This window comes from Eurosta solidaginis, chromosome 3 (assembly GCF_040869045.1).
Source record: "Eurosta solidaginis isolate ZX-2024a chromosome 3, ASM4086904v1, whole genome shotgun sequence".
Lineage (NCBI taxonomy): Eukaryota > Metazoa > Arthropoda > Insecta > Diptera > Tephritidae > Eurosta > Eurosta solidaginis.
The window spans coordinates 249,143,942-249,171,390 of record NC_090321.1 but is presented as its reverse complement, the minus strand read 5'-3'; the positions used below and the strand labels follow the sequence as shown (position 1 = coordinate 249,171,390).

The window sequence follows — 27,449 nt, the reverse complement described above, 5'->3', positions numbered from 1 at the left end:
AAAAGTTTCAAAGAATTGTAACAAAAAAGATTGGAAAAAATCATAAATATTCAATCAATTAAATGCGCTGATTAAATAATTACATAATCTTTGTGCCAAAAAAATTTTGTTCATTAAAAGTCAAAAAATTAATCAAAGATAATCATAAATATTCGATGAATCAAATTAAATCTCCAAATAAATAAAAAAAATTTAATAAAATTGAATTTAAATAGTCCCAAAAAATATTTGAAAACATCAGAAGCATTTATATATGTATGTAAGTTGTGTGAAGAAAAAGGGAAAAATGATTACACTAAATAAATAATTAGATAATAGTAATGTGTAAAAATTTTGATTGGTAAAGTTCATAAGCTTACAGAAGATGCAAACTAAAAATTAAAAAAAAAAATCAATTTAAGGTAGTCACAAAAAACTATTTGAAATAATAACAAATATTCAATTAATTATAATAGTGATGCAAATAAAAAATAAGAAATGACTGAACTAACTAAAGATTTGGAGTGTCTTTATGTTTTATTGGTGAAATTCACAAAACTAATCAAAGGTAATCAGAAATGATTGATGAATTATATTAAACCTGCAAACTAGAAATAACAAGGCTCAAATAATTGGCCTAACAACTGGTGCCATGATTGTCACTTGAAAAGAATGATCCTACCGCGGCGTACAGTGGCATTTTTGCATGATTAAGACGCGAAAAATTAATAACTTACTGAACAAGTAAGGAAGGTTAAGTTCGGGTGCAACCGAACATTACATACTCAGTTGAGAGCTATGGTGACAACATAAGGGAAAATAACCATGTAGGAAAATGAACCGAGGGAAACCCTGGAATGTGTATCAAATGAAAGGCATTAAAGATTATTTTATGAGGGAGTGGGCCATAGTTCTATAGGTGGACGCCATTTAGGGATATAGGGATATAGCCATAAAGGTGGATCAGGGTTGACTCTAGAATGCGTTTCTACGATATCGGTATCAAATGAAAGGTTTTAATGATTATTTTAAAAGGAAGTAATCCTTAGTTCCATAGGTGGACGCCGTTTCGAAATATCGCCACAAAGGTGGACCAGGGGTGACCCTAGAATTTGTTTGTACAATATGGGCATCAAACGAATGGTGTTAATGAGTATTTTAAAAGGGAGTGGGCCTTAGTTCTATAGGTGGATGCCGTTTCGAAATATCGCCATAAAGGTGGACCAGGGGTGACTCTAGAATGTGTTTGTACGAATATGGGTATCAAATTAAAGGTATTAATGAGGGTTTTAAAAGCGAGTGGTGGTAGTGGTATAGGTGGTCGCCTTTTCGAGATATCGCCATAAAGGTGGAACAGGGGTGGCTCTAGAACGCGTTTGTACGACATGGGTATCAAATGAAAGGTGTTAATGAGTATTTTAAAAGGGAGTAATCCTTAGTTCCATAGGTGGACGTCGTTTCGAGATATCGCCATAAAGGTGGACCAGGGGTGACCCTAGAATTTGTTTGTACAATATGGGTATCAACAGAAAGGTGTTAAAGAGTATTTTAAAAGGGAGTAATCCTTAGTTCACCATAGTGCGCCATAAAGGTGGATCAGGGGTGACCCTAGAATTTGTTTGTACAATATGGGCATCAAACGAAAGGATTTAATGAGTACTTTAAAAGGGAGTGGGCCTTAGTTCTATAGGTGGACGCCTTTTCGAGATGTCGCCATAAAGGTGGACCAGGGGTGACTCTAGAATGAGTTTGTACGATATAGGTATAAAATTAAAGGTATTAATGAGAGTTTTAAAAGGGAGTGGTCTGAAGGCGTTTTCCAGATATCGACCAAAATGTGGACCAGGGTGACCCAGAACATCATCTGTTGGATACCGCTAATTTATATATATATGTAATACCTGCCAAGAATTTAAGGGTATTTTATTTCGCCGCCCTGCAGAGCTTTTTCATTTTCTTCTACTTAATATGGTAGGTGTCACAACCATTTTATAAAGTTTTTTCTAAAGTTATATTTCGCGTCAATAAAACAATCCAATTACCTTACCATGTTTCATCCCTTTTTTCGTATTTGGTATAGAGTTATGGCATTTTTTCATTTTTCGTAATTTTCGATATCGAAAAAGTGGGCGTGGTCATAGTCGTATTTCGTTCATCATTTTTCATACCAAGATAAAGTGAGTTCAAGTAAGCACGTGAACTAAGTTCATTGAAGATATGTCGATTTTTGCTCAAGTTATCGTGTTAACGGCCATGCGGAAGGACAGCCGGACGACTATGTATAAAAACTGGGCGTGGCATCAACCGATTCCGCCCATTTCCACAGAAAACACTTAACGTCATAAAATCTATACCCCTACCAAATTTCAAAAGGATTGGTTAATTTTTGTTCGACTTATGGCGTTAAAATTATCCTAGACAAATTAAATGAAAAAGGGCGGAGCCACGCCCATTTTGAAATTTTCTTTTATTTTTGTATTTTGTTGCACCATATCATTACTGGAGTTAAATGTTGACATAATTTACTTATATACTGTAAAGATATTAAATTTTTTTTAAAAGTGGGCGTGGTCCTTCTTCGATTTTGCTAATTTTTATTAAGCGTACATATAGTAATAGGAGTAACGTTCCTGCCAAATTTCATCACGATATCTGCAACGACTGCCAAATTACAGCTTGCAAACCTTTTAAATTACCTTCTTTTAAAAGTGGGCGGTGCCACGCCCATTGTCCAAAATTTTACCAATTTTCTATTCTGCGTCATAAGTTCAACTCACCTACCAAGTTTCGTCGCTTTAGCTGTCTTTTGTAATGAATTATCGCACTTTTTCGGTTTTTCGAAATTTTCGATATCGAAAAAGTGGGCGTGGTTATAGTCCGATATCGTTCATTTTAAATAGCGATCTGAGATGAGTGCTCAGGAACCCACATACCAAATTTCATCAAGATACCTCAAAATTTACTCAAGTTATCGTGTTAACGGACGGACGGACGGACGGACGGACGGACATGGCTCAATCAAATTTTTTTCGATCCTGATTATTTTGATATATGGAAGTATATATCTATCTCGATTCCTTTATATATGTACAACCAACCGTTACCCAATCAAACTTAATATACTCTGTGAGCTCTGCTCAACTGAGTATAAAAGCAAAATTAAAATAATTAAACAATATGATGGCCTAGGAGGTTGAAATAGCATTAATTGCATTAAATAAACAAAATTAATCATTAATTTATATTAATCGAATAAAGAAGGAACGATATATAGTTTAAATAATCAAACAATCAGATTACAACAGATTGTTGCAAATAATAATGTTAAACAAATATTTTTTAATAATTTTTTTTTTTTAACCAATAAAAAGCAGTGATAGTATTTAAAACAACAAAATACCACCAATTACTATATTTTTCAGTAAACCTTTTTCAACAGGCCTTGTTGTAGTTTATTAAAAAAATTTTAAATTACCAAATAATAAGAAAATAAATAAGCCCAAAAATGGAACACCCTAGTTCTGTTAATCTATATAAGCAAAAGCGAACAGTGTGAAAACAATAAAAAAAGTGTGCCAAATTGTGTAGGAGTTACAACGTCGTGCCTACCAAGAATGATGGGCGTGGTAGACTAAAACCAAAAAATACAACGAAATAGCAAACAGCGAGATTGATGCTTTATACAGTGATTTGCGATTATCAGCAACACAACAACAAAGCAACAACGAATATTAACAGCGAACAACTGGCATTTAGCCGTGACACAGCTTGCGAAGTGGCTGGCACATCATTATAATCACATAAGTGGGACATGTGTACACACACATCGATAATCGATACATACACACAGAGTATGCACTTTTATTGCAGCTACTATACATTCACTAAAGTTGTGCATATGTGAGCATTTAAATCAGTTTTCTTTCCACCGCATTGTACGGCTGACCTCAGCGTTTATGTGCTTTCGGCAACAACAACAATATTCTGTCTAATTTCTATTTTATTGCCTATATGCATGCTTATCAACAACCTGTCTAAACGTGCACATCATCGCCATTTAGCCGACACATTTTTGTTTTTTTGTTCTGTTTTTGTATTGGTGTACGTGCGCTTGTGTCACTTCAGTAACCACAAACGTCCGGCATTAGTTTGACGCGTGTACGTATACGTCAACATAACGGTAACCGCATTATCGCATCACAAGCAGCCGTTGCAGCATACCCATTGTTTGGCTTATATAATGTTAACGTGTGTCTGTCGTCCAGTTTCCGGTAATTTGCCAAAAATGCCACCAAATATGCTACCCGCACCAAAAGTCTCCCGCAGTGCTATTACCATGTCTGGACTGGGTGGTGGTGGTGGTGTTGGTGGGGGTGGTATTTTAACGCCCACCAATGTAGTTGTGACAGCGGAACCAAAATTGAATGTAAGTTTCTTTTGTATGTGTATGCTTGTATGTATGCATGTATAGTATGTCTATATTAAGTTTTGTAATCACAAATTCAGCTGCCACTTTCATGGTGGTCTTGATCCTGCTTTGCTTGCGGGTTATCAATACTAACTTGGCAAACTAATTGGCAGCAAAAACCATTGTACGAAGTCTGATCTTTTCGTGTAATGTGTCCATTAATTGGATATTTTGCGCAGTTGAGGATTGATGCTATGGCGTTAACTCATACTGCGTGCTTGATGTTGTTCGTTTTAGTATGCTTAGCAACAAAAAAGAAGAAAATAAGATTTTATCATAAGCATGTCCGTTTCTTTTTTTGGCTTTTAATGTATTTAGCATGTTGAAGATAAATTGATTTTTTCAATGTTTGTATTTTCATATTTTATATTCATTAAATGTCTCTTCTTTTATTCATTCCTTTTATCTGGAGAACTTTTTAATATTAGACATTTTGAAATTTAATTTTTGATGTGATATTCTAAAATTGTGAAAAGATATTATTGTGGTGAGCACCACTTTACAATAATATCCTCAAATATAACTACAGTAAAAGTCTGGGCCCGTATGGAGTTAAATTTTTTAAATGGCAATAGCACTGAAGTGGTGATTATGATAGAGGTAGCACGTGAAATATAGGCTGCAAGTACTTACACGATTTATAATATATTATTGATTTTACGAAAAGCTTGGCAGATTCATATTTATTATTTGATTGAAATTGGTTTATCAGCCGTGATCGTATAATACGATACGGGCCCTGTGTTAGACATCTAATAAGTTACTCATACGACATGGTGTACTATTAAATTATTTGAACCATTTCGCAGACATTGGGGGAAATCTGGTCTGCGATCTGGATGAAATGAAAAAAAAATAAAAAATTCATACAAAAATCTATTCAAATTTAGGGTTTTTTCTCTTCATCGTTTTACAGAACAAGAAAAGTTTTTACATCGTCTGATATTTGAAAGTAAAATAAAATATAAATAAAAAAAATTTTAAGCACTTCGTTTAGATAAATGGACAAAAATCAGCGATAAATAAGGACACATTTTTCGCTGATTTTTGCCCATTTATATAAAGTAATTACTTACAATTTTATTATTTTCTTTTTATTTTCTACTTTTTAGTTCTAAGTGGAAAGGAGTAGTGCATTATTTATTACAAAGTAGAAAATTTAATTTTATTAATTCAGAATGCATACAATACTTGTTATGAATTGAGTGGAAGTGTTGATTAGGAAAAACTTTCGATTACCGAATTACAGATGTCAGCTCGGAATCAACTGAATAATTCAACACTGCGCAAAGTTACGCTGCCATAATAAACCTCATGGTTCATGCTAAGTAGACCATCAATAAAAATAATGTAGATATCTCAGTCTCAGCGCAACGAATCGAAAATTTCATTCCACAATTCCCAGTACAAACTAGAATTTATTAAAAAATCGATTTGAAGTTTTCTCATGTTCTGTATGCATTTTCTAAATATCTCTAAGTATCTCTACCCCTGACATATTAAGTAGAATTTTGAATACTAAGTATTGAATATTCATTAAGCTTTAAGCTTTGTGCAAAGTAACAAGCCCCTAACTCATATGGAAGCTATTTCAAAGAGATTTTTTTCTAGGAGCTTTTCTCTCCTTTTATGTAATGTTACCGACTTCTCAACTATGTATGAAGGTTGCACTTCAATGGGAATTCTCTTAAAAAATAATAGCGAGATTCCCCCAGTTCCGTTACGATTTTTATACCCAGCTGTACTTGTACACAGGGTATTATAACTTTGATTTTATAACGGTTGGTTGTACAGGTATAAAGGAATCGAGATAGATATAGACTTCCATATATCAAAATCATCAATATCGAAAAAAAATTTGATTGAGCCATGTCCGTTCGTCCGTCTGTCCGGCCGCTAGCACGATAATTTGCGTGAATATTGAGATACCTTCATCAAATTTTGTACAGGAGCCTGTCTGGACCCAGGATAGATTGGTATTGAAAATGAGCGAAACGGGCGATAACCGCGCCCACTTTTTATATATATAACATTTTGGAAAACACAAAAAAACTGATAATTTAGTAAATAATACACCTAGAATGTTCAAATTTGATGTGTGGACTGATATAGAGACTCTTGATAAAAATTTGAAAAAAAATTTTAAAATGGGCGAGCTACCGCCCACTTGTGATAGAATCAATTTTACAAATATTATTAATCATAAATCAAAAATCGTTAAATGTATCGAAACAAAATTTGGCAGAGAGGTTGCCTTTATTATAAGGAATGCTTTGAAGGAAAATTTACGAAATCGGTTAAGAACCACGCCCACTTTTATACAAAAGATTTTTAAAAGAGTCGTGGACGAATAAAAAAAGCTATATCTTTGCAAAAAAGAGCTTTATATCAATGGTATTTCATTTCACAAATGGATTTATAACAAGAAATAGGAAAAACTTCAAATTTAAAAAAATGGGCGTGACACCGCCCCTTTTTTGACTAAGCAATTTTCTATGTTTCGGGTGCCATAACTCAAAGAAAAATTAGTTCAGAATAGAACCATATATATATGTATTATTGCGCAGCCTTGTAACACTATTAAGGACACAAAACAAACAACAATAGCATTTCAAGTGTACATCTGGGTATGTACTGTTCGGTTTCACCCGAACTTGGACTTCCTTACTTATTCTTAATGTATTATGTTTTATACTGTCATCGGCCTCTGCATTCAGTTTGAAATTTCAAGTCTCTAGCTCATGCAAAAGTCGGCTTCAAATTACCAAATTCTTATCTAAATATTTCTTTTCGTGCGTCACCTAACGGAATTTTTCCCTTTTGTTGTATTGTGTCCGTGTCTTAAACTATGTGTGAAGTTTCACGTCTGTAGCTCGGTGAGTTGTTACTTAAAAATATTGTTGTTGTTGTGTTAACAGTGCTTCGCCCTATTCAATGGGCATGACAACTCACAAATTGTCATTAAAGTCCTTTAACAGAAGTCCAAGGAAACTGGCTAGGTTCAGCATATCAGAGGAATTTGAAAAAGTATTCCACATCTAAAATTTGTTAGGCTGCGTCATTTAAGCTTTGAACGCAACGTCTCTATGTATAAATTTAATTAAATCACTCCATTCCGTCTTCGTATTAAAATTTGTTAACTGCTTTCCAAATTGTAATTTAAAAAATTAAACATTAATAATCTGTCACTACGTTTAGATTTATAGGCGTTTTTATTTTTGGCGAGAGATTTCGCTGTTTTTGTTTTTTTGTAATGCTCCACAGCTTTCGTCATCATAAAAAATTTTGTATGCTATTCTAAATCAATTTGCATAATTTTGTTTACTGTTGCTCGTAATTGATAAATGAACAACCTTCTCCCTCTTAGTTTTATTTTTACAGCTTATTATATCGCGTGTAATTTTATTTATCAGTGTTTTCATAAAAATAATGCTCCTTCCATTTTTGTTTTTTTATATCTCTTTTCATATCACACTTTCAACGTGGGCGCTATGCGAATGACTTCAACAATTTTATGGATATCAAAATATATAACGCGCAATTACTTTGTGATATCTCCACATCAACTTCAACACGCGCCACTGTCATCAACAACATTTTTTTCAAACCATTGTCATCGTCACGCAAAACCTATTTACATTCACATAAATGAAATTCAAATTGAATTCACGCACTCACACCTTTTGATGTATATTTGTTGTGACTACTTCCTGCCTTCTAAAATTGCTCAACTGCCTTGGCAACACCCACATTTTCATAATCAATATCATCATCATCATCGCCAACAACATCCACATCATTGTATATGTGTGCATATATTTTGCTTGTTGCATAATCATACAGGTGCCTGGCAGGCTGACTTCAGCCGAATTAAGGGCTATGGCGTTGCGACAACAACAGCAAATCGACTCACAACACCAACTATTGGCCACTAAGGAGCAACGTTTACGTTTCCTTAAATCGCAAGAAGTACGAAATGCGGTTGCCAGTGCAGAAGGTGAACGTCTGAGACGTTTGCGTGAACGTGTTGAGGCTCAAGAATCCAAACTGAGACGTTTGCGTGCGCTACGAGGTCAAGTGGATTTACAGAAGACTTATAATGTTACGCTGAGTAAGTACTAAAACTAGCGAAATGTAGAGTTAGAGATAAGAAGTAAATATACATATATCTATGTGTGTATAGTAGATTTCTGTATAATGAATTTTTGAGTTATTTGTTTAAATGTGTATGCGTGTGTGCATATTTGTGCAACTGTTGATTGACTGTGCTTGTGTAAGGATTGTTTTTTATATCACCTGAAATAAATATGTTTCCTTGCATGTTGTAAGTAGCTTTGTGATTTTATAATGAAAGTGCATAAGCAAAAGGATTTCTTTATGAGTGGCATATTTTATAAGCAGCTATTATACACTTTTTATTCCAAAGCGCATCATGCGTCCATAAGCTACTCGCTCACATCTGCCGCTAGCTATTTTCCTCGGCTAGCATGTGGAAAAGCAGCAAATCTGAAGATTTGTGACAGTCGCAGTTACTGAAATCTTTGTAGATTTGTTTATTTTATTAGTCAAGCGAAAGGGGCACAGTAGAGCAAAGTTCAGAAACTGTTTTGGAAAATTTTAATGAAATAAGATGCATAGAAATTAGGCACATATTTTTTCTATATAGCAAAGTTGCACTCAAACAATTTGTATCAGAAATGGGCCTGTACTTTTCTTAAGGCTTTTGATACCTTGAATGTGAGTCTGGTGTTAGAATTTTTAAATTGGTTATAGGTTTTCGAGATACTTGTATTTTAAAAGGCTAAAAAGATTTTTTACTACTGTATTCAAAACGCATTTTCCTTACGCACACTTCTCTGAATTACAAAACAACATAAAAATTTTGAAGTGTAACTAGTTTCCTTGATAACGTAGCTTTCTATTTCGAAAAGCTCCTTTTACGACAACAGACATTTAGGCAGTTTGCAAAGTCTTATATTCGCCGTATGTGGTATGCCTTAATAAATTTTTTATTAATAATTTTATAATGGAAACGATCGAGACAACTCTAAACTTGAAATTTATATTGTGAATTGCCGAATTTTTATTATTATATACCTTTATATTAAGTCGCTTTCATGTTTGTCCCCTCATTTCCATACGAATTTTTGACCCACGGAAAAGTCTTTTTCGGTAACTTTCCGTTGAGCTAGGTACTTGATACTTAGAGCATAGTTCAGATCTGGGAGACATTACAATGCAAGTGAAAAAATCCGCTAGGTGGCGCACGGATCGAGATATACAGAAAATTAATTTTAAAATGGAAATTTTGAGATCGACTTTTAACTAATTTTTCGGTGATCCAGAGACTTGAAACTTAGCACATAGTTTGCGAGTCGATGGCACTACAATTTGTGGAAAACAAAATGCCGCCAGGTGGCAGACGAATCGAGATAAACGAAAATCCCTGAAAAAACGCAGGGAATCTTGCGATCGATTTTTAAGTAATTTCCCGGTGAGCTAAGACCTGAAACTTGGGAGGTGAGTCAGAACCTGGTGACAATGCAATATATGATAAAAAAAATTTTGCTAGGTGGCGCATGGATCGAGATATTAAGAAAATTTATTTTGATTTGGGCATCTTTCAATCCATTTTTAACTAACTTCCTGGTGACCTAGTGACTTGAAACTTGGCACACAGCTCGAGGCTTGGGGACAATACAATCTACAGAAAACAAAATTTCGCTAGGTGGCGCGCTAAGTGACATAAGTACAAATCCTTGAAAAACGAGGGGAATCTTGCAATAGATTTTTTAGTAACTTCCCGGTGAGATGGAGATATGCAACTTGATCCGTGAGTCAGAACCCGGTGAAAATGCAATATTTTATCAAAAAACTTTCGCTAGGTGGCGCATGGATCGAGATATTAAAAAAATTAATTTTGATTTGGGAATATTTCAATCCATTTTTAACTAACTTCCCGGTGACCTAGAGACTTGAAACTTGGCACCCAGTTCGAGGACTGGTGACAATACAATATACAGAAAACAAAGTTCCGCTACGTGGCGTGCTAATTGAGATAACTACAAATCCCTGAAATATTTGGGAATCTTGCTATCGATTTTTGAGTAACTTTCCGGTGAGCTAGAGATTTGGAAGTTGGGCCGTGGGTCAGAACCCGGTGACAGTACCATATTTGATCAAAAAAAAAAAAATCGCAAGGTGGCGCACGCGGATTAATTTGGGAATCTTTCAATCCATATTTAACTAACTTCCCGGTTACATAGAGACTTGAAACTTGGCACTTAGTTAAAGGCCTGGTGACAATACAACTTACAGAAAACAAAGTTCCGCTAGGTGACGCGCTAGTCAACATAACTGCAAATCCTTTAAAACAGGGGGGGGGGGGGGGGGGAATCTTGCGATCGATTTTTAAGTAATTTCCCGGTGAGCTAGAGACCTGAAACTTGGGCCGTGAGTCAGAATCCGGTGGCAATGCAAAATTTGATAAACAAAATTTCGCTAGGTGGCGCATGGATCCAGTTATTAAGAGAATTAGTTTTGATTTGGGAATCTTTCAATCCATTTTTATTTAACATACCGGTTATCTAGAGGCTTGAAACTTGGCACTTAGTTAGAGGCCTAGTGACAATACAACTTATAGAAAACAAATTTCCGCTAAGTGGCGCGCTAGTTAAGAGAACTACAAATCCTTGAAAAACGAGGGGAATCTTGCAATCGATTTTTAAGTAATTTCCCGGTGAACTAGTGACTTGAAACTTGGGCCGTGGGTCAGAACCTAAAATTCCAAATGCCTTTTTATAGGCAGCACTAAAAAAAGAAAATAAAAAGATGATAAAAAAATTTTAAGGACTACCTTTATATAAATGGACCAAAAAATAGAATAATGCAAACATAACCTTGTTGAATTTTGACTAAAAGACTTTAAAAGTAGCTCTAGTAAAAGAATTTTGGGATTTAAAATTATAAAGGTAGAGCGCGTGTTTAAATTTTAAATAATCAATTAGTTAATCCCAGGTACATGTTTTGCCTTAAATTGAAAGATTGCGCTCCACCTCTATAGTTTTAAATCCCAAAATTCTTTTACAAGAGCTATTTTTAAAGTCTTTTAGCCAAATTCAACAAGATTATGTCTGTATTAAAGGAAAAATTGCCTTCTATTTTTTGGTCCATTTATATAATGGTAATCCTTAAAATTTTTTTATCATCTTTTTATCTCCATACAAAATTCTTCACATATTTGAAGTCTACTTTTAGACACGTACAGAGTTGCGTTGTTCTAAATCGTTTTTGATTTAAAATCTATCAAATTAATTTGTGATTTGGTTCTTCAACGAAGTCAAAGCTAACATTTATACCTTTGATGGGAATGGATCGGTATATTAAGTTTACGCAGAATATTGAAATTATAAGTCTCTAAAAGAGAAGTGATAGGTCCACCGAAATAACCAGGATGAGTTAACTTAGCCATGTTCGTTTGGTCGTCTATCTGTGCGAACGCAAACTAGTCCCTAAATTTTTGTGGTTTTTTGATAAAATTTTGTGAGTATAGTTTGGTGTGCGGCTAGTCATTTTTTGGAACCGACCGGATCGGACCATTTCTATATTCCTTCATAGCCAAATGTCGCTATAGGCACTTACGAGCTAGGTTGATCTAGATCCGCCATATTCGATAAAAGATACCTTATGCAAGGTTTGGCTCTTCGTCACGTATGGTCAGTCATGGGCTACACAAAATCCCCTGTTCCATGAGAAGTTTAGCCCTGAATGAAAAAGGTTCCGACGAAAGCTGTAAGTAGAAGAGAAATAAAACTATATGGGGGGGGGGGGGGGGGGGGGAGTCCGCATCCGAAGCGTTACCAGATGGCACCCAGCATCGTAGCGCTTTTCTTAGACCTCCCGCATGTAAACGTGTCTTTTTATTGAGCAGCTTTAGTTCTTAAGAACCGGGTATTTTTTAGAATCCGGATGCTTATTCAGAAACGAGTACTTTTTCGAGATCAGGTACTTTTTCAGAACCGGGTATTTTTTTCGAATCCGGCTAGATATTTTTCAGAACCGGGTAATTTACTCAACCCGGGAACTTGGTAATTTTTCGTATCCGAGTACATTTTCAGAGCCGATTACTTTTTCAGAACCGAAGTGTATATTCATTGAGCCACCTTACTTTTCGAAAGCCGGGTACCTTTTTGAGTCCGGGTACTTATTCAGAACCGACTTCAGAACGGGGTACAATTTTGGAACGGGTTTGTTTTCGGATCTGGGCATTTTTTCCGAACCGGCTTGCGGAAATTTTTTGCAAAATGAATTGTGTTTGTACCCAATTTTACTGACTGTGCACATAGTACCCCTCCGCTATTTGTCTTATAGATTTAATACATAAATTTTTTTTCCGGAATTGTTTCTTGAAGTCTATTATCTAACGTAATATACAAGTTGAGGTTCCAGCTTCTACGCTTAACTTTTGTCTTTGAAAGCGCGTCATCAATTTGCTTTGATTTTCTGCTTCAATTTTTTACAATTTCAGTAGTTACTTTGTCGTCTACAAAGACGTAGTAATTGTCAATTCTTTTGTCGTGAGTCATCTCTAGGATTTGGCGTACCGCGAAAATCTGGTAGATTATAGTTAACCAGATCAGTTCCTTGACCGTTAACTTCAGTCTTTCGCACAATACTCTATATAGAACCTTTAATGCAATATTAAAACGGCTGGTTTAGATTTAATCGACCTGATTCAAGAGTAGCCTTTCTTGTGGATTAGGTTGAACACATTAAAACTCCATTCTACATAGGGGTGTTGCATGCACTTTACCTACCAACTTTTTACCTCAATGTTTGACCAGTTCATCCGGCATTCCAAAGTTTCCTTTATTCAAAATTATAACGTGGCGGCTATCGTTAATTTAAAATTAACCAGACAGATAAATTGTTTTCTAGATTAGGCGATAACAAAACTTTTGCCACACTTGTATTCATTCAGTCGATCTGAGGTCCTTACGGGTCGGCATGTTCAACCTAACGCAACTTTGAAATCTTCCGCCAACAAGCCGGTATTTTTATTGCCAGCATCTCCCCCCACCCCCCCCCCCCCCCTATTTTTCCCACATTTGGTCTAAATTTTCCTTTTTTAAGATAGGTAGGTTCTTTATTTGCAATATTCCTCCTCGCACTAGTTGTCTTTCCAGTTTCGCTGAAACCCTTAAGAGTTCTGTGCGTTGATAAATAATGACCAGGAAATGTGCTGCTCCTAACTCTTGGTTACATTTACAAGTCAAAGTTTGTTTCCGGTGACGAGGTGTGATAGGCGGCGAGAAGAGAAATTATCAGATTTCTGTTAAGTAAGCAATTGAAAACTATAGTTCTTTGCTGCCAGAAGTGAACCGGCAGACTCGATATTTGAACCTCGTATAGTGTTCGCATTTAGGACATTAACGGTATGAAATCAACTGGTTATGATTTGATAAGCCTGGCTCTTTCATTGGAAAACAGTGAAATATCCATATGTACTTTTTGGAGTTGAATCCTGAAATACTTAATCTCTAACCGTGGCGAGATTAATGAAACCCTACCCATTGAGAGATGTAAGAAGTATCCCCATCCGCTTCGTCTGTATCCATCGCGTATGCTGACATAAAGAATAGTTTATCTAAAGAAAGTTAGTTTAAGCCGGTTTGCCATAGTCATCATAAATATGTGCCAGTACTAAGGACTAGTGAAGTTCGATGTGTAAACGTACAGGTATATATCTAGAGAACTATTATTCTTAGGTCAATGTTAGAGATGGCCTAGGGCTTGAAGGTAAACCACAACAGATGTTAATTTAACAGGAATAGATAGTCTAGGGCCTTCTGAGAAGAGCTTCGTTGATTTCTTATCAGTAACAACCTATACGCACAAGTTATTGTTTTATTATCGACCTTTTATTGAGAGCGAATTATTATCGTCGAGTCCAAACCTTTTCGATAACAAATCGAGAATATGTCAGTAATATATAGCAAAAACCCTGATAACAAATTGGCAACTTTTTAATAGGAAATCGATAAATTTTATTTATAACATATCGATAACTATTCGAAACATAATGCATAACTTTTTGTATAAAAATCTTTGGTTTTTCTTTAATAAGTCGAAAATTTATCGATAATGTACGGATATATTTTTGATAATATACACATCTATAAACTTTCTAAACAAAATCGATAGCTTTTTGATAACATCGATACGAGATTTTATAAGATGTTACATTCATATTGTTTGCTGCTTGCTCCTTTTTCCACACTCAAAAAAAAACTCGTAGACTCACTTGCAGAACGGAAAGTTATGTTTTTAACTCTTAAACTTAACAAATTTTTCAAATTAACTCTGAGTTAAAAGGATAAGTTGCCGTTCTTCAAGTGGGACTTAATTGAGGAAAACATTTTCTAAAATAACTTTCTTTAAATTGGATAAAATTTCAATGTTATGGGTAAGCATTTTAAATTTCAGACGAAGTTGTAAGAGCAGGAAAGGAAAGAAATCTTTATTATCACTGCCACAATCACTGGCCACTGTCCGCTTGGCTTGCAGGCTAGGAGAAAGGGTATCCATTTTAAAAGCATTTGCAGATTTGCTGAAGCTGATAAAAAATGGAGAAATTTCTATAAATTTTTTTTTTTTTTGTTTAATTGTGTAACTGCCACGGCTGCGGATTTCTAGTAGAGGTGCCCAATTTTACAGTTGAAAAAGTGATTAACTGTCTGATCACTAAACTTATACATGTAAATATTGTAAGAAATCTTTAGTCGAGTGTTATTGGTTCAAAAAATTTAAGAAAAATTTTCCCATAAATGAATGGTTATATACAAAAATAAAAAATTCTTACTCAATACATTAAACATTTCCTTAATTTGAAGAAAATTTTTTTGAGAAATATTTTTCCTCATTTTAGGTAAGCGTTTTTAATGGCCGTATATGCTCCCTGCCAAATGCATAAGTTTACGAGGACAGAACGGCTTAAATGCTTTTCCTTGTTGTTGTTATTATTATTGTTCATGTTGTTGTAGCGATAATGTCACTCTCCGAAGGTTTTGGCGAGTTTTATAGATGTTGATGGTCCTTTGCCGGATATATAACCGGACGTTCCCGTAACAAGCACCATTAAGGCTCTAGCCCGCCCATCTCGGGAATGATTTTATATAACCAAATTGAACCTTGTAGGCCGTACCGCCCCTCACACCCTATTTCCATGAGAAACATAGGTTGCCTCTGCCTCGCCGTCTAAATATATGTAATAGTATTCGTCTCGCGTAAGTGAGGTTGACACTTGTGTTGCGGAACTTATGAAGCACCCTTATAAACCCCCTGAGTCCCTTCTTTTCTTTTTTTATACTCAGTTGAGCAGAGCTCACAGAGTATATTAAGTTTGATTGGATAACGGTTGGTTGTACATATATAAAGGAATCGAGATAGATATAGACTTCCATATATCAAAATAATCAGGATCGAAAAAAAATTTGATTGAGCCATGTCCGTCCGTCCGTCCGTCCGTCCGTTAACACGATAACTTGAGTAAATTTTGAGGTATCTTGATGAAATTTGGTATGTAGGTTCCTGAGCACTCATCTCAGATCGCTATTTAAAATGAACGATATCGGACTATAACCACGCCCACTTTTTCGATATCGAAAATTTCGAAAAACCGAAAAAGTGCGATAACTCATTACAAAAGACAGATAAAGCGACGAAACTTGGTAGATGGGTTGACGTTATGACGCAGAATAGAAAATTAGTAAGATTTTGGACAATGGGCGTGGCCCCGCCCACTTTTACAAGAAGGTAATTTAAAAGTTTTGCAAGCTGTAATTTGGCAGTCGTTGAAGATATCATGATGAAATTTGGCAGGAACGTTACTACTATTACTCTATATGTGCTAAATAAAAATTAGCAAAATTGGATTAAGAACACGCCCACTTTTTAAAAAAAAATTTTTTTTAATTCAAATTTTAACAAAAAATTTAATATCTTTACTGTATATAAGTAAATTAAGTCAAAATTCAACTCCAGTAATGATATGATGCAACAAAATACAAAAATAAAAGAAAATTTCAAAATGGGCGTGGCTCCGCCCATTTTCATTTAGTTTGTCTAGAATACTTTTATTGCCATAAGTCGAACAAAAATTTACCAATCCTTCTCAAATTTGGTAGGAGCATAGATTCTATGACGGTAACTGTTCTCTGTGAAAATGGGCGAAATCTGTGGAAGCCGCGCCCAGTTTTTATACACAGTCCACCGTCTGTCCTTCCGCTCGGCCATTAACACAATAACTTGAGCAAAATCCGATATATCTTTACTAAACTTAGCCCACGTACTTACCTGAGCTCACTTTTTCTTGGTATAAAAAATGGGCGAAATCTGACCATAACCACGCCCACTTTATCGATATCGAAAATTACGAAAAATGAAAAAAATGCCATAATTCTATACCAAATACGAAAAAAGGGATGAAACATGGTAACTGGATTGGTTTGTTGACGCAAAATATAACTTTGGAAAATTCTTTGTAAAATGGGTGTGACACCTACCATATTAAGTAGAAGAAAATGAAAAAGTTCTACAAGGCGAAATCAACAGCCCTTGGAATCTTGGCAGGAATACTGTTAGTGGTATTGCATATATAAATAAATTAGCAGTACCCGACAGATGATTTTCTGGATCACCTGGTCCACATTTTGGTGGATATCACGAGAACGCCTTCACATATACATCTAAGGGCCACTCGCTTTTAAAACCCTCATTAATACCTTTAATTTGATATCCATATCGTACAAAAATATACCAGAGTCACCCCTGTCCCACCCTAATGGCGATATCTCGAAAAGGCGTCCACCTATAGAACTAATGCCCCCTCTCTCTTAAAATGCTCAGTAACACCTTTCGTTTGATACCCATATCGTACAAACATTCTAGAGTAACCCCTGGCCCACCCTAATGGCGATATCTCGAAAAGGCGTCCACCTATAGACCTAGTGTCCACTCCCTCTTAAAATGCTCAGTAACACCTTTCGTTTGATACCCATATCGTACAAACATTCTAGAGTCACCCCTGGCCCACCCTAATGGCAATATCTCGAAAAGGCGTCCACCTATAGACCTAATGCCCACTCCCTCTTAAAATGCTCAGTAACAGCTTTCGTTTGATACCCATATCGTACAAACATTCTAGAGTCACACCTGGCCCACCCTAATGGCGATATTTCGAAAAGGCGTCCACCTATAGAACTAAGGATTACTCCCTTTTAAAATACTCATTACCACCTTTCATTTGATACCCATATCGTACAAACACATTCTAGAGTCACCCTGGCCCACCCTAATGGCGATATCTCGAAAAGGCGTCCACCTATAGACCTAATGTCCACTCCCTCTTAAAATGCTCAGTAACACCTTTCGTTTGATACCCATATCGTACAAACATTCTAGAGTCACCCCTGGCCCACCCTAATGGCGATATCTCGAAAAGGCGTCCACCTATAGACCTAATGTACACTCCCTCTTAAAATGCTCAGTAACACCTTTCGTTTGATACCCATATCATACAAACATTCTAGAGTCACCCCTGTCCCACCCTAATGGCGATATCTCGAAAAGGCGTCCACCTATAGACCTAATGCCCACTCCCTCTTAAAATGCTCAGTAACACCTTTCGTTTGATACCCATATCGTACAAACATTCTAGAGTCACACCTGGCCCACCCTAATGGCGATATCTCGAAAAGGCGTCCGCCTATAGAACTAAGGATTACTCCCTTTTAAAATACTCATTACCACCTTTCATTTGATACCCATATCGTACAAACACATTCTAGAGTCACCCTGGCCCACCCTAATGGCGATATCTCGAAAAGGCGTCCACCTATAGACCTAATGCCCACTCCCTCTTAAAATGCTCAGTAACGCCTTTCGTTTGATACCCATACCGTACAAACATTCTAGAGTCACCCTTGGTCCAGCTTTATGGCGATATCTCGAAAAGGCGTCCACCTATAGAACTAAGGATTACTCCCTTTTAAAATACTCATTACCACCTTTCATTTGATACCCATATCGTACAAACACATTCTAGAGTCACCCTGGCCCACCCTAATGGCGATATCTCGAAAAGGCGTCCACCTATAGACCTAATGCCCACTCCCTCTTAAAATGCTCAGTAACACCTTTCGTTTGATACCCATATCGTACAAACATTCTAGAGTCACCCCTGGCCCACCCTAATGGCGATATCTCGAAAGGGCTTCCACCTATAGACCTAATGCCCACTCCCTCTTAAAATGCTCAGTAACACCTTTCGTTTGATGCACATATCGTACAAACACATTCTAGAGTCACCCCTGGCCCACCCTAATGACGATATCTCGAAAAGGCGTCCACCTATAGACCTCATGCCCACTCCCTCTTAAAATGCTCAGTAACACCTTTCGTTTGATACCCATACCGTACAAACATTCTAGAGTCACCCCTGGCCCACCCTAATGGCGATATCTCGAAAAGGCGTCCACCTATAGACCTAATGCCCACTCCCTCTTAAAATGCTCAGTAACACCTTTCATTTGATTCCCATATCGTACAAACACATTCTAGAGACACCCCTGGTCCACCTTTATGGCGATATCTCGAAACGGCGTCCACCTATAGAACTAAGGATCACTCCTTTTCAAAATACTCATTAACAGCTTTCATTTGATACCCATATCGTACAAACACATTATACAATCACCCCTGGTCCACCTTAATGGGGACATCTCGAAAAGGCGTCCACCGATAGACCTAAGGCCCACTCCCTCTTAAAATGCTCAGTAACACCTTTCATTTGATACCCATATCGTACAAACAAATTCTAGAGTCAGCCCTGGTCTACCTTTATGGCGATATCCCTAAATGGCGTTCATCCATAGAACTATGGCCTATTCTCTCTTAAAATACTCTTTAATACCTTTCATTTGATACACATGTTATACAACCACATTCCAGGGTTACCCCAGATTGATTTTCCTTATTTTGTCTCCATAGCTCTCAACTGAGTATGTTATGTTCGGTTACACCCGAACTTAGCCTTCCTTACTTGTTTTTTATTGTATTGTAAGCAAGAATTCCAAATACAGCAACACTGTTTGCTTATGACTTAAGAGTGTCTCAAGTGCGGACATGTATTGAAGAAGAATGAGCAACATGTATAAAGTTCATAATTTAAACGTAGCCACCAAGTAATGAAACTTTCATTTTCTGCCCTTTGTTGTTTTCATAATTTTCTTTTTTTATACTCAGTTGAGCAGAGCTCACAGAGTATATTAAGTTTGATTGGATAACGGTTGGTTGTACATATATAAAGGAATCGAGATAGATATAGACTTCCATATATCAAAATAATCAGGATCGAAAAAAAATTTGATTGAGCCATGTCCGTCCGTCCGTCCGTCCGTCCGTCCGTCCGTTAACACGATAACTTGAGTAAATTTTGAGGTATCTTGATGAAATTTGGTATGTAGGTTCATGAGCACTCATCTCAGATCGCTATTTAAAATGAACGATATCGGACTATAACCACGCCCACTTTTTCGATATCGAAAATTTCGAAAAACCGAAAAAGTGCGATAACTCATTACAAAAGACAGATAAAGCGACGAAACTTGGTAGATGGGTTGACTTTATGACGCAGAATAGAAAATTAGTAAGATTTTGGACAATGGGCGTGGCCCCGCCCACTTTTACAAGAAGGTAATTTAAAAGTTTTGCAAGCTGCAATTTTGCAGTCGTTGAAGATATCATGATGAAATTTGGCAGGAACGTTACTACTATTACTCTATATGTGCTAAATAAAAATTAGCAAAATTGGATTAAGAACACGCCCACTTTTTAAAAAAAATTTTTTTTTAATTCAAATTTTAACAAAAAATTTAATATCTTTACTGTATATAAGTAAATTAAGTCAAAATTCAACTCCAGTAATGATATGATGCAACAAAATACAAAAATAAAAGAAAATTTCAAAATGGGCGTGGCTCCGCCCATTTTCATTTAGTTTGTCTAGAATACTTTTATTGCCATAAGTCGAACAAAAATTTACCAATCCTTCTCAAATTTGGTAGGAGCATAGATTCTATGACGGTAACTGTTCTCTGTGAAAATGGGCGAAATCTGTGGAAGCCACGCCCAGTTTTTATACACAGTCCACCGTCTGTCCTTCCGCTCGGCCATTAACACAATAACTTGAGCAAAATCCGATATATCTTTACTAAACTTAGCCCACGTACTTACCTGAGCTCACTTTTTCTTGGTATAAAAAATGGGCGAAATCTGACCATAACCACGCCCACTTTATCGATATCGAAAATTACGAAAAATGAAAAAAATGCCATAATTCTATACCAAATACGAAAAAAGGGATGAAACATGGTAACTGGATTGGTTTGTTGACGCAAAATATAACTTTGGAAAAATCTTTGTAAAATGGGTGTGACACCTACCATATTAAGTAGAAGAAAATGAAAAAGTTCTACAAGGCGAAATCAACAGCCCTTGGAATCTTGGCAGGAATACTGTTAGTGGTATTGCATATATAAATAAATTAGCAGTACCCGACAGATGATTTTCTGGATCACCTGGTCCACATTTTGGTGGATATCACGAGAACGCCTTCACATATACATCTAAGGGCCACTCGCTTTTAAAACCCTCATTAATACCTTTAATTTGATATCCATATCGTACAAAAACATACCAGAGTCACCCCTGTCCCACCCTAATGGCGATATCTCGAAAAGGCGTCCACCTATAGAACTAATGCCCCCTCTCTCTTAAAATGCTCAGTAACACCTTTCGTTTGATACCCATATCGTACAAACATTCTAGAGTAACCCCTGGCCCACCCTAATGGCGATATCTCGAAAAGGCGTCCACCTATAGACCTAGTGTCCACTCCCTCTTAAAATGCTCAGTAACACCTTTCGTTTGATACCCATATCGTACAAACATTCTAGAGTCACCCCTGGCCCACCCTAATGGCAATATCTCGAAAAGGCGTCCACCTATAGACCTAATGCCCACTCCCTCTTAAAATGCTCAGTAACAGCTTTCGTTTGATACCCATATCGTACAAACATTCTAGAGTCACACCTGGCCCACCCTAATGGCGATATTTCGAAAAGGCGTCCACCTATAGAACTAAGGATTACTCCCTTTTAAAATACTCATTACCACCTTTCATTTGATACCCATATCGTACAAACACATTCTAGAGTCACCCTGGCCCACCCTAATGGCGATATCTCGAAAAGGCGTCCACCTATAGACCTAATGTCCACTCCCTCTTAAAATGCTCAGTAACACCTTTCGTTTGATACCCATATCGTACAAACATTCTAGAGTCACCCCTGGCCCACCCTAATGGCGATATCTCGAAAAGGCGTCCACCTATAGACCTAATGTACACTCCCTCTTAAAATGCTCAGTAACACCTTTCGTTTGATACCCATATCATACAAACATTCTAGAGTCACCCCTGTCCCACCCTAATGGCGACATCTCGAAAAGGCGTCCACCTATAGACCTAATGCCCACTCCCTCTTAAAATGCTCAGTAACACCTTTCGTTTGATACCCATATCGTACAAACATTCTAGAGTCACACCTGGCCCACCCTAATGGCGATATCTCGAAAAGGCGTCCACCTATAGAACTAAGGATTACTCCCTTTTAAAATACTCATTACCACCTTTCATTTGATACCCATATCGTACAAACACATTCTAGAGTCACCCTGGCCCACCCTAATGGCGATATCTCGAAAAGGCGTGCACCTATAGACCTAATGCCCACTCCCTCTTAAAATGCTCAGTAACACCTTTCGTTTGATACCCATACCGTACAAACATTCTAGAGTCACCCTTGGTCCAGCTTTATGGCGATATCTCGAAAAGGCGTCCACCTATAGAACTAAGGATTACTCCCTTTTAAAATACTCATTACCACCTTTCATTTGATACCCATATCGTACAAACACATTCTAGAGTCACCCTGGCCCACCCTAATGGCGATATCTCGAAAAGGCGTCCACCTATAGACCTAATGCCCACTCCCTCTTAAAATGCTCAGTAACACCTTTCGTTTGATACCCATATCGTACAAACATTCTAGAGTCACCCTTGGTCCACCTTTATGGCGATATCTCGAAAAGGCGTCCACCTATAGAACTAAGGATTACTCCCTTTTAAAATACTCCTTACCACCTTTCATTTGATACCCATATCGTACAAACACATTCTAGAGTCACCCCTGGCCCACCCTAATGGCGATATCTCGAAAAGGCGTCCACCTATAGACCTAATGCCCACTCCCTCTTAAAATGCTCAGTAACACCTTTCGTTTGATACCCATATCGTACAAACATTCTAGAGTCACCCCTGGCCCACCCTAATGGCGATATCTCGAAAGGGCTTCCACCTATAGACCTAATGCCCACTCCCTCTTAAAATGCTCAGTAACACCTTTCGTTTGATGCACATATCGTACAAACACATTCTAGAGTCACCCCTGGCCCACCCTAATGACGATATCTCGAAAAGGCGTCCACCTATAGACCTCATGCCCACTCCCTCTTAAAATGCTCAGTAACACCTTTCGTTTGATACCCATACCGTACAAACATTCTAGAGTCACCCCTGGCCCACCCTAATGGCGATATCTCGAAAGGGCTTCCACCTATAGACCTAATGCCCACTCCCTCTTAAAATGCTCAGTAACACCTTTCGTTTGATGCACATATCGTACAAACACATTCTAGAGTCACCCCTGGCCCACCCTAATGACGATATCTCGAAAAGGCGTCCACCTATAGACCTCATGCCCACTCCCTCTTAAAATGCTCAGTAACACCTTTCGTTTGATACCCATACCGTACAAACATTCTAGAGTCACCCCTGGCCCACCCTAATGGCGATATTTCGAAAAGGCGTCCACCTATAGACCTAAGGCCCACTCCCTCTTAAAATGCTCAGTAACACCTTTCGTTTGATACCCATACCGTACAAACATTCTAGAGTCACCCCTGGCCCACCCTAATGGCGATATCTCGAAAAGGCGTCCACCTATAGACCTAAGGCCCACTCCCTCTTAAAATGCTCAGTAACACCTTTCATTTGATACCCATATCGTACAAACAAATTCTAGAGTCAGCCCTGGTCTACCTTTATGGCGATATCCCTAAATGGCGTTCATCCATAGAACTATGGCCTATTCTCTCTTAAAATACTCTTTAATACCTTTCATTTGATACACATGTTATACAACCACATTCCAGGGTTACCCCAGATTGATTTTCCTTATTTTGTCTCCATAGCTCTCAACTGAGTATGTTATGTTCGGTTACACCCGAACTTAGCCTTCCTTACTTGTTTTTTTATACTCAGTTGAGCAGAGCTCACAGAGTATATTAAGTTTGATTGGATAACGGTTGGTTGTACATATATAAAGGAATCGAGATAGATATAGACTTCCATATATCAAAATAATCAGGATCGAAAAAAAATTTGATTGAGCCATGTCCGTCCGTCCGTCCGTCCGTCCGTTAACACGATAACTTGAGTAAATTTTGAGGTATCTTGATGAAATTTGGTATGTAGGTTCCTGAGCACTCATCTCAGATCGCTATTTAAAATGAACGATATCGGACTATAACCACGCCCACTTTTTCGATATCGAAAATTTCGAAAAACCGAAAAAGTGCGATAACTTATTACAAAAGACAGATAAAGCGACGAAACTTGGTAGATGGGTTGACGTTATGACGCAGAATAGAAAATTAGTAAGATTTTGGACAATGGGCGTGGCCCCGCCCACTTTTACAAGAAGGTAATTTAAAAGTTTTGCAAGCTGTAATTTGGCAGTCGTTGAAGATATCATGATGAAATTTGGCAGGAACGTTACTACTATTACTCTATATGTGCTAAATAAAAATTAGCAAAATTGGATTAAGAACACGCCCACTTTTTAAAAAAAAATTTTTTTTAATTCAAATTTTAACAAAAAATTTAATATCTTTACTGTATATAAGTAAATTAAGTCAAAATTCAACTCCAGTAATGATATGATGCAACACAATACAAAAATAAAAGAAAATTTCAAAATGGGCGTGGCTCCGCCCATTTTCATTTAGTTTGTCTAGAATACTTTTATTGCCATAAGTCGAACAAAAATTTACCAATCCTTCTCAAATTTGGTAGGAGCATAGATTCTATGACGGTAACTGTTCTCTGTGAAAATGGGCGAAATCTGTGGAAGCCGCGCCCAGTTTTTATACACAGTCCACCGTCTGTCCTTCCGCTCGGCCATTAACACAATAACTTGAGCAAAATCCGATATATCTTTACTAAACTTAGCCCACGTACTTACCTGAGCTCACTTTTTCTTGGTATAAAAAATGGGCGAAATCTGACCATAACCACGCCCACTTTATCGATATCGAAAATTACGAAAAATGAAAAAAATGCCATAATTCTATACCAAATACGAAAAAAGGGATGAAACATGGTAACTGGATTGGTTTGTTGACGCAAAATATAACTTTGGAAAAATCTTTGTAAAATGGGTGTGACACCTACCATATTAAGTAGAAGAAAATGAAAAAGTTCTACAAGGCGAAATCAACAGCCCTTGGAATCTTGGCAGGAATACTGTTAGTGGTATTGCATATATAAATAAATTAGCAGTACCCGACAGATGATTTTCTGGATCACCTGGTCCACATTTTGGTGGATATCACGAGAACGCCTTCACATATACATCTAAGGGCCACTCGCTTTTAAAACCCTCATTAATACCTTTAATTTGATATCCATATCGTACAAAAACATACCAGAGTCACCCCTGTCCCACCCTAATGGCGATATCTCGAAAAGGCGTCCACCTATAGAACTAATGCCCCCTCTCTCTTAAAATGCTCAGTAACACCTTTCGTTTGATACCCATATCGTACAAACATTCTAGAGTAACCCCTGGCCCACCCTAATGGCGATATCTCGAAAAGGCGTCCACCTATAGACCTAGTGTCCACTCCCTCTTAAAATGCTCAGTAACACCTTTCGTTTGATACCCATATCGTACAAACATTCTAGAGTCACCCCTGGCCCACCCTAATGGCAATATCTCGAAAAGGCGTCCACCTATAGACCTAATGCCCACTCCCTCTTAAAATGCTCAGTAACAGCTTTCGTTTGATACCCATATCGTACAAACATTCTAGAGTCACACCTGGCCCACCCTAATGGCGATATTTCGAAAAGGCGTCCACCTATAGAACTGAGGATTACTCCCTTTTAAAATACTCATTACCACCTTTCATTTGATACCCATATCGTACAAACACATTCTAGAGTCACCCTGGCCCACCCTAATGGCGATATCTCGAAAAGGCGTCCACCTATAGACCTAATGTCCACTCCCTCTTAAAATGCTCAGTAACACCTTTCGTTTGATACCCATATCGTACAAACATTCTAGAGTCACCCCTGGCCCACCCTAATGGCGATATCTCGAAAAGGCGTCCACCTATAGACCTAATGTACACTCCCTCTTAAAATGCTCAGTAACACCTTTCGTTTGATACCCATATCATACAAACATTCTAGAGTCACCCCTGTCCCACCCTAATGGCGATATCTCGAAAAGGCGTCCACCTATAGACCTAATGCCCACTCCCTCTTAAAATGCTCAGTAACACCTTTCGTTTGATACCCATATCGTACAAACATTCTAGAGTCACACCTGGCCCACCCTAATGGCGATATCTCGAAAAGGCGTCCACCTATAGAACTAAGGATTACTCCCTTTTAAAATACTCATTACCACCTTTCATTTGATACCCATATCGTACAAACACATTCTAGAGTCACCCTGGCCCACCCTAATGGCGATATCTCGAAAAGGCGTCCACCTATAGACCTAATGCCCACTCCCTCTTAAAATGCTCAGTAACGCCTTTCGTTTGATACCCATACCGTACAAACATTCTAGAGTCACCCTTGGTCCAGCTTTATGGCGATATCTCGAAAAGGCGTCCACCTATAGAACTAAGGATTACTCCCTTTTAAAATACTCATTACCACCTTTCATTTGATACCCATATCGTACAAACACATTCTAGAGTCACCCTGGCCCACCCTAATGGCGATATCTCGAAAAGGCGTCCACCTATAGACCTAATGCCCACTCCCTCTTAAAATGCTCAGTAACACCTTTCGTTTGATACCCATATCGTACAAACATTCTAGAGTCACCCTTGGTCCACCTTTATGGCGATATCTCGAAAAGGCGTCCACCTATAGAACTAAGGATTACTCCCTTTTAAAATACTCCTTACCACCTTTCATTTGATACCCATATCGTACAAACACATTCTAGAGTCACCCCTGGCCCACCCTAATGGCGATATCTCGAAAAGGCGTCCACCTATAGACCTAATGCCCACTCCCTCTTAAAATGCTCAGTAACACCTTTCGTTTGATACCCATATCGTACAAACATTCTAGAGTCACCCCTGGCCCACCCTAATGGCGATATCTCGAAAGGGCTTCCACCTATAGACCTAATGCCCACTCCCTCTTAAAATGCTCAGTAACACCTTTCGTTTGATGCACATATCGTACAAACACATTCTAGAGTCACCCCTGGCCCACCCTAATGACGATATCTCGAAAAGGCGTCCACCTATAGACCTCATGCCCACTCCCTCTTAAAATGCTCAGTAACACCTTTCGTTTGATACCCATACCGTACAAACATTCTAGAGTCACCCCTGGCCCACCCTAATGGCGATATCTCGAAAAGGCGTCCACCTATAGACCTAATGCCCACTCCCTCTTAAAATGCTCAGTAACACCTTTCATTTGATTCCCATATCGTACAAACACATTCTAGAGACACCCCTGGTCCACCTTTATGGCGATATCTCGAAACGGCGTCCACCTATAGAA

General features: G+C 37.6%; 1 protein-coding gene across 27 annotated transcripts in view; it reads left to right on the top strand.

Annotated features, from left to right (window-relative positions):
• ASPP (Ankyrin-repeat, SH3-domain, and Proline-rich-region containing Protein) overlaps nt 1-27,449 on the top strand; it is a 504,012-nt gene that overhangs the window by 458,993 nt on the left and 17,570 nt on the right. For 26 of the 27 annotated variants that reach the window (XM_067775871.1, XM_067775886.1, XM_067775888.1 and 23 more), the window contains one exon: nt 8,291-8,558. In XM_067775871.1, coding sequence (XP_067631972.1) covers nt 8,291-8,558 — 268 coding nt within the window. Of the gene's footprint in view, nt 1-3,911; nt 4,406-8,290; nt 8,559-27,449 lie in introns of those variants that run through there. The other variant, XM_067775864.1, reaches the window with a different exon arrangement.